The following is a 9067-nucleotide window of genomic DNA, read 5'->3' as shown; positions in this document are numbered from 1 at the left end:
TATCTGGATAACAGAGTTTGTAAGTTTCAAGTTTCTCTGAAAAGAGACAGACAGGACAATATTAAAACCAATAGTCATTTTTATTAGGTTTTTGGTCATTTTACGTAGGCCTATTGACTGAATAAAAATCAGAAAATTAAAAAAATGTTAGAATGGATCATACATTTTCGACATAGCAATATTGTTTGCTAGCATCTATTATGAATACATCTTACATAATAAAATATCAGGTCGGGTTAACCGTATAGGTACATTTGTTGCGCAGTTAAAAAGTGCAGGGCATCCATGCCATAGAGCTTAAGACACCACAGACAACATATAATGGAACAGTAAATAACAATACAATGGGACAATGAATTAAACGCTTAATGCTCCAGTGCTAATCAAGATGCTAGAATATAAATATCAATGAAAACACTTAAAACTGACCATAAAATCTAAAAACCAATGAATCAATAACTAACATATAGGCCTACACAATACAGACTGTGCAATTTTTTCTTACAGCTTGTTCATCAGTGTGATTGCCACTGGAACAAAGCTGTTTTTATATAATACAGTTGTACCCCAAAAATTGGTATTTTGAAGTATAGCTGAATGACATTAGACCATTTAATGTCATCTATTCGCTGTAGTGTTATGTGTCCACTATGGCATGCATATTGAGATCTATTAAAGTAACCTCTGCTATTGTCTTTCAACTAAAAAGAGGCAAATTAACAGTATCAATTAGACATTTTTGCATGTGCTCTTCTTATTGTATGGGGTTTAATGCACAATTTGTGGGTGTGGGTCTGGGTGTGTATGAGAAAGTGAGAGATTGCAACTGGAAAGTGGGTGTGTTGCAGCCTATTGACCTATTGTGACACTGAAACCCCAGCTGCACCCATTTCCCTCAGTGGCCTTTGAGGCTGTCGCTGGCAGTTAGTCAAACAACATAGGGAGAAATGTTAGTTTTTTCTTATGGCAAGATAAAACAACACATCTTTCTTCAAAATATATTTCAAAATAAAAAGCAAACTTAACTGATTCCAGTACATACTTGTAATTGCCATCCCCAGACTGCAACATAATTTACAGTTAACGTTTTTACTGTTTCTTTCTATGATGACAGCTACTGCAGTGTATTCTGGGACATATTTACTTGGCACAAAAAATATGCCTCAATTAAATTGCCTCATACATGTTACATTATTGAACAAACAACAGTGCAAGGTGTTGTCACTTGAAGCTTGCAGCAACATTCCTCAACCTGCAGGTAATTTTGAATGCACTTCTCCCTTTTAACACATTTAACATTGCTGGTGGCCAAGGAGAAACTGAATCTGAAACAAAACTGATTTTTGTTTCACCCTATGAGGTGTATTACTACGGATACCAATAATACCGCAGTGTCATAAGCTGTTGTTCTCGTTCAAACACAAATGATAAAAAAATGAACATCCAATTCTGAAAGAATGTCTGGATGTTTTAGGTGCAGTGATTAAACAATAAAACTCTTGAACAGCATCCACTTTACAAGAGGAGGACAACAGTTGAGACTTTGCAGTGTTTACATGCTGTTTCTGAACATCTGCTTTCTAATCTGAGGGGAAAGAACTGAAGACACTCTCAAGAAGATATGCAGAAAATAGCGTTTCTGTCCTGATACTTTATGCTTTGTCTAACTTTGGTCAGTTTATACTATTTACCTCTGCCCTTTCAAATTTCTGAATTGCTGGCCAAGTCTCAGATTTTTTCAGCATTTAAAAGTAAAACGTCCTTGGTGCTGAAGAAAACATAGTTCATTTTCAATAATATGTGTATGCTTTATACTCAGAAGATGTTCTATACCACACAGACTTTACAAAACATGCTTTTTGACAAAGCACGGAATATGTCAGGTATTCCCTGTACTAACACTGCACATTGGAGATTAGGGATATATGCAGAATCTTATAAATTGGTCTTGGCCTGCTTATTAAGAAGTTTTTGTTGTCTGAATAGGCCAAATTCAGTTTGTGTAGTTGTGTTGTCTGTTCTGTAATGTTCTTAATGTCATAACTACATTCATGAAAAACTTACACAAACAAATAAAGTCAGTTCATATAAAAGTTTATTTTAGAAACATATCAGTAAAAATGGTGCAGAAGGTGCATACAAAAGCATAAAAGCATTTGCTTATTTTTGACAGATTGGCATGTCCAATAATCCAATGATAGTAGCAAATACATGACAATACAGTAACAACAATGCATCTTGTGGAAACCCTCATTATTCTCTATGCAGAAGCATTATAGCAGTTGATTCTGGTTCATTGGTCATGTAGGGCATTGGGAGATCACAGGCAACTATACAGTGCGCATCTGCCTCCTTCCATGCAAGCACAATTTAAAGACACAGACACATCAGATTTGAAGGAACACTGGTCATACACAGACAAATGCATCTGAACACACTGACATCATCAGCAACACAAACAGGAAGCTAAATCTTTTGTCAGTATCCCCCTCAGAGGGGCGGTTCAGACGACAGGTCCTGTAGTTCATGCAGTCCACTTTTTCTCCGACTTTGAAATATTTAACATTTGGCTCTTAAACAATACAGTGCGAGGTAATAAATTATACATTAAATAAAGGTTTTAAATATGTTTCATCTGCGTATCACAGGAGCTGAATGCATGATGTGTACAAAACTTTGGAGTGCAAAACATGTTTGGTTTTAAGTACACAAATGCATTCATCATAATCAACACATCTACAGTCAGTAATACCACAGAGTAGACCAACACCGTGCAGGCCTAAAGAGAGAAATAAGCAACGTTTTTTTCTCTATCATTCAAATGTTTGTCCACAAATTTCATCAGTAGTAACAGCAGCAGCAAAAAAAAAAGACCAGTTGAGAGATGTCAGTTCAGCCAGTTCAATAAAAAAAAATCAGGGCTTTCAGTTTCTGTAGGCTCCGATCTTAATGGCCCCATCCTCCAATCTCCTGGTTGTAGCGCTTGGTGAGAGAGTTGGCCTGCAGTGTGAGCTTGGACAGCACCCCTTGCAGCCCGGTCAGGTGGTACTGGAACTGTTTCTGCAGATCGTCGTCCTCTTCCTCTTCCTCCTCGGATGATAATGATGCGGTGGAGGAGGACGAGGAGGTGGATGCGGACGAGTTCATGCGGGTGATCTTCATGCCCTCCTTGCGCCTCTCATCGGCTGCTGCGCACCTGACCCCCCACTCGATGTCCCTGCGGATGGACTTGAGCAGCTGATAGTAGCTGTACATGTCCCCCTCGTCCTCGACTGATTTCAGGGAGCTCAACCCCCTGTCCTCTTCCAGCGGGACGTCCCGCAGCAGGCTGGGCACCATGACGGTCTGGTCCATGTTGTTGACGGCACCGATGAAGCGGTTCATGGCGTTGAAGAGGGAGTTTTTCTGGGCGCGGGTTTCTGGGGGCTGCATCATCATCTTCCTTTTTTTTTTTTCTGTAACAGAAATAAAAGCGAAGATGCGAGTTTCTGTTCTTGTTTGTTTCTCTCCTGCTCTGGGAGTGTCCCGCTTTAATTCCGAGCTTACAGGAGCGTCTGCGTGTCTGTAATGCTGCAGAGGGGATTGGCTGTCCTGTAAATCAGGCGAGTTCAGGTCCCCCCTTGATGAGTGTTTGAGCCCTTGTCGTAGTTTCTAGTTTGCGGGAGGAAGGATTCGCTTTTATACACATCCAGGTGGTTTCGTAATTTAAAGGCGGCCCCACAACCGGTTTGTCAGGTTCTCCCACTCCAGTTAACCAGACAGGCGACCTGAAATAGCACGCAGCAGACAGAGGTTTGACACTGTTTCTAAAAGAGGAGTGGCTTCAAATTGACAGCGAGTGGTGAATCCAACTCCACAGAGTGCAGATCTAAAAAAATATATATATGGCTATACGGCTATGCTTTATCGCGCGTATGCTGTCAACTCACTTTTTAACACAGTCTCATCCCAAACTTACTGCTGTCCTATGAATCTTTGCTATGAGTTGTCTTTCGAAATGACTCATATTAGGCTACATCAACACATCCCACATTCTGTTCCGATGACATGCAGGGTGAGGCCGGGCCTGACCGAGCAGGACCGGTGGTATGAATATTCATAACCAAGCCATCAGCCCACTGCTCGGGCCTACAGTACAGCCAATCAGATGGCCGTTTGGGTTTCCTCGGAGACGGGACAAGTAGATGTTGGACCAATGACGAGAGCCAGTGTTGACTCGCTCACATATAGAAAACAGGCGCCACGTGGTCGAGCACCAAAGCTTTTAAGTAATTATTGATTTCATTCCTAGACTGAATTTCAGTGTGTCGCCTACAATAGTTGAAGAAGTATTCTTTAAGTAAATTTACCAATAAATGAATGAATGTAAAAATACTCCATTACTTATTGAACTTATAAAAGTACAAACGTAGCATAACCTATAAGCAAAATATAGCCTATCTAGGCTAAAAAAAGTAAACGTATTCCTTCTGGCAGACAGAATAGCCCCTGCTATATTAAGTGACCTAACTTATATATTATTAAATATGACATTATTAGATTGTAAATGCCCATATTTTTAAGCAGACTTTTTACTGGCATAAATGGTTCAAGTGGAGTTTTGACCACAGTGGTTTCCAACCTCAGGGTCAGACCACTCCAAAGGGTCACAGGATAAATCTGAGGGATCAAAACATGATACTGGGTAGGATGAAGAAAAAACTATTTTATATCTGAAAACTGTACTTAAATACAGCAGTTAGAAAATTTATATATTTTCCACCACTGGTCACACCTAAAACTGAGTTTAGTGTTTCCTTTGTTTAGCACATTATATTCAACATATTAAACTAACTATGAAAACATAGCAAGAATCCAGCATGTCCTAAATCGTGTAATATAAGTGAAGTAATTGGTGCCACATCATGGGCATGCCCAAAAATGATATCCTTATTGCAACTGTCCAATTTTAACGCAATTACAGTGATACAATGGGAAATAAAAATGTCATAAAAGTACAAGTTTACACTTTACTGAGTACCACGTCCACACTATCAGTCCCTGCAGGAATATTACAGGCCAGTATTTCCCCTAAGGGTAACTTTAGTCTAAGCCAGTTACAGTACTGGCAAGCTTTTCAGATTACACTTTCAACCAAACTGTTGCACCAGCCAGTTTCAAGCAGTGATGCTGGACAGCTAATTTCCCCCTGTACCTTTCTAACTATAGGCCTAACTGCTGGTAAACAGGGGGGACTCACACACAGTCCCTGCAACAGAAATAACCCACCATAAGCATTGCATGAATGTGCACTCATGAAGTGCTCACTTTGAAATTGGAGCTTTGGTAAACACTTCTTGTCAGATTGAAACTATAAAAACATGTTTTTTACTGTGTGGCCATCAACAAAACATGTCTGACTGATTCATTGAATGTAATTTAAAATGGATCCACATACTTTAAAGGATAGGCTTACAGGAATGATATAAAGCAGGGAGGGGAGGGTGACCTGATTGATAGTCCATGCTCCAGTTTGTTCTAGATACAAGCAAATGAATCACTCTTTAAGAATTGTTGCTCAGCAAGAATGGAGAGAATGTGAACATGGACGGCAAAACCTGCTGGTTGAGTTTCTGTCTCACAGTTTCTGTCCCATCCTACTTCCGACTCCTCTCTGTTCTCTTTTTCTTTATTCTACCTCTGCTAGTAAAGTAGTAATACCACACTGTGAAAATGCTCCATTAAAATCCCTCCTTTACAGATAATATTGTGTGAGCGTTATCAGCGAAATGTACCTAATATATAGATATATATTTATATTACCACTAATGGATTAACATGTAAGCAGTACTGTAGCTGGTTGATGTGAGGCTATACTTTTGAATATGTTTTATAGTGTTAGGTAGAGTAATCTATTGTATTTGATATGTTTAGATTTTTAGCGTCTTTATCTAAGTAACTCGAATCATAGCTGTCAAATAAATGTAGTCAAAGTAAAACGTACAATATCTCTGTTCTGTATGTAGTGGAGTTAAAATATGAAGTGGGTCAAATTGAAATACCCAACTAAAGGATAGAAGTGCTTCAGAGTTGTACTTAAGTACAGTTCTTAAATGTAATTAGTTACAGTGGTGGAAGAAGTAGTCAAATCCTTTACTGAAGTCAAAGCAGCTAAGGTAAAAGTAGTGAAAATACTCCATTACAAGTAAAAGTCCATCTTAAATTTTACTCAAGTGAAATTACAGAAGTATTAGCAGCAAAATGCACTCAAAGTATCAAAAGTAAAAGTACTTAACATGCAGCAGAATGGTGCCTGTTAGAGTTACATTATTATAACTGATTTCATTGGATTATTATTACTGATATGTAAACATGTACTCAGCATTTTTTACACACATATGGTGCTGAGTTTACTGTAACTACTATTTTTTATACTGTTGGGTTAGTATAATCTTCAACAATTCATCATATATTATAATTACTTAGTTTTGTATCTAAAATACTCTGCAAAGTAACTACAGCTGTCAGATAGATGTAAAAAGTACAATATTTTACTCTCAACTGTCGAGGAGTGTAATATAACAGCACAAAATTTAAATACTAAAGTAAAGTACCATGGAGTTGTACTTAAATAAAGTGGTTAGGTTAATGCTATAATGTAATTACCCACTCTTCACACATCCCCTTTATTCAAAATCTGCCTTGGAAGCAAAGCTATACACAAACACAAACTGACTAATCTTATTCCCCCTCTGAAAATAAACTGATCCCAGATCCAGTTAGAGGAAGAAAAAAAAGCAGGTCAGCAGAGCAAATGTGCACCGCTGCTGAGTAGAGATCAGATAGGAACAGGAGCAGGTTTTTGCTTTCTCAACAGGGCTGTCAATCATGGCCCCACCTCAATGGCTTCCACTCTATTCTCCCGTGAAAGGCCTTTCCACTTGTCAGAGGACGCACTGTGCCTGAAAGCAACAATGAAACCCGGATCAGTTCGGAAGGGTTTCTCGATTGTGTGTCATGTCAGAAGCGAGCATCCACCGATTACGGCGGGTGTCATCATCATCCCACAAGGCTTCAAAGAGAGAGAGGAGGAAGTGGAGGAGGTGGTGGTGGTGGGGTGGGGTGGGGGGCTGCATTACATGAACAGGCAGCTAGAGTGGGAACTCTAGTACTTGTCATCACGACTGCATGTTACTAAGAAGTGTGAGGCATGTGTGAGTTCAGCAGGGACGCTGGAGGCAAAGCAGCAACAGCAATTAGAACAACAACAGCAACCCTCACATCACAAACAGACGGATGGAGTTTACTTCCTAATAAAGTAATATAGCAGGCCTGCTATATTTTGATATATTAGGAAGTAAATGAGGGGTTATCACTGTGCATTATAAGAGAGTTGTTGTTGTCGTTGTTGTGTGTGTGTGTGTGTGTGTGTGTGTGTGTGTGTGTGTGTGTGTGTGTGTGTGTGTGTGTTTGAAAGAGAGAAAGCTTAAGTACTCCTGCAAGTTTTTGAAAATGCAATTTATAATGAGATCATATTAAAGCAGTAAAATAATTCATGTATAAGATTTCTAGTCTGATCAAATTACCATTTGGAAACACATTTATTTACACTGAGCCACATAAGTCACTTAATGCTATTATTTGAAGCCACTAATCTTCACTAAAACATCTTCTTGATGAGCAGCAGTCGATGTAGCACAGCGTGATTAAATGTGGCACTGAAATGGCCCTTTCCCTTTAAACAAACAACATCATGGTTCAGATTAGTTATTGGTTCATCTCATCTTCTGGGTACTTTTTTTCTGGGAGTTTCGGAGATTTTAGCAACCTGCTGAGAAATTTATATTGTTTGAGTATTGAATTGGTTAATTCCACTGTTTTTCAATACACAATTTGACCACTTTAAGCAGGTTGACATTTTTTAAGTCTAGCTTATAACACTAGTCAGCCTCAGGTGCCCATATGAACGTTGAAATAGGTTAGCTACATTCCCAGAGCTCTGTAACCAGCTCCTCATATCTTCTTGAGGCTAGCAGCTCAAGGCTACATTTACAGCTACTATGTATAAGCCTGAATCTCTAACTAAACTTTCAGCGATTAAGTTGCAATGTGGGTAATGGTAAAGGTGACAGGGAGGAAGATGAATGCATGAAATAAAAAGTTTTTGTTTTTTATATTGTCCATTGGGGGAGCCCGACAACGTTATCAGGGGTGTCGGACTGGGGTGTAAAGGGAACTGAGTACCCAGGGCCCTCATGTGATGAGGGCCCAAAAAGATGCTAGAATGAATAGCTGTGGATGTGGGTTGGGGCCCATAGAGAATTACTTTCTCCAGGGCCCAGAATTTTGTGCTACGCCCCTGAATGTTATAGTGCATTGTTAAATCTGTGGAGTACCCTTTTAAGTTGCTGTGACTTTAGTTACATTTACCTGCCACTTTTATGTTTAAAATTAAGTAAATACCATTTTCTTTTAACTAGCTCAACAAAAAGATGTGAACATACACATAATACCTCCATTTTGCCCACCTTTGCTTTTTTTCAAGGTTTCTAGATATTTTAAGTAGGCCTAGATTCATTTTAGTACGACCTTACTTTAAAATTGGCTCCAGACGAGCCAGCCCTGAAGTTCATAGGGACACAAAACCTCTCCACCACGATAAGTGATGGAGCCACCTATTAATTTATGGTATATGGGACACATTTAAATCTTAGTGAGTCTTTCTTTATAGGCATTTCTTGCAAAAACACATGCCTGAAGTCAGAAATGAAGCTAAATTGTATTGTTAAAAATGTGTTTGCAACCAGACTTTTTCATGATAAGACAGGCTGCAGCTGAACGTGTCCGTGCGCTCTTGAGTCCAGGTTCGTGTGTGTCTGTGTGAGTAATAGCGCTTCCCAGTTGGATGCCTCCCTCTAGCCTATAACCGATTAAGTGTATTCGGGAGGCGGAGGCGCAGGGGGGGGGGGCGGAAGCCAGTGGCACGCACGCTCCATTAGCGGACCCACTGCCGCGCCGCTCTGCCGGTAATTTGAGTGACGAGATTGGAGCGAGTCGGTTAGCGCGATCTCCCCGAGTCCGCCTCTCT

The 9067-nt window shown here is 39.7% G+C and overlaps 1 protein-coding gene and 1 long non-coding RNA gene across 2 annotated transcripts in view; one reads left to right on the top strand and one right to left on the bottom strand.

Moving 5' to 3' along the window:
- The first annotated feature begins 477 nt into the window (after positions 1-477).
- The window catches only part of LOC116044975, an 18652-nt gene continuing 10062 nt past the window's right edge, over positions 478-9067 (top strand). Inside the window, exons 1-2 of the long non-coding RNA XR_004103830.2 lie at positions 478-488; positions 925-927. This is a non-coding gene — a long non-coding RNA (uncharacterized LOC116044975). The remainder of the gene's footprint in view (positions 489-924; positions 928-9067) is intronic.
- On the bottom strand, positions 2078-3848 carry LOC116044883 (mid1-interacting protein 1-B-like). The gene has a single exon (XM_031292443.2). The coding sequence runs from the start codon at positions 3436-3438 to the stop codon at positions 2947-2949; it is 492 nt and encodes a 163-aa protein (XP_031148303.1). The 5' UTR covers positions 3439-3848; the 3' UTR covers positions 2078-2946.

The sequence above is a fragment of the Sander lucioperca genome, chromosome 8 (genome assembly GCF_008315115.2).
Source record: "Sander lucioperca isolate FBNREF2018 chromosome 8, SLUC_FBN_1.2, whole genome shotgun sequence".
Lineage (NCBI taxonomy): Eukaryota > Metazoa > Chordata > Actinopteri > Perciformes > Percidae > Sander > Sander lucioperca.
The sequence above is the reverse complement of the archived record's forward strand: the minus strand, read 5'-3'. Positions and strand labels throughout refer to the sequence as shown.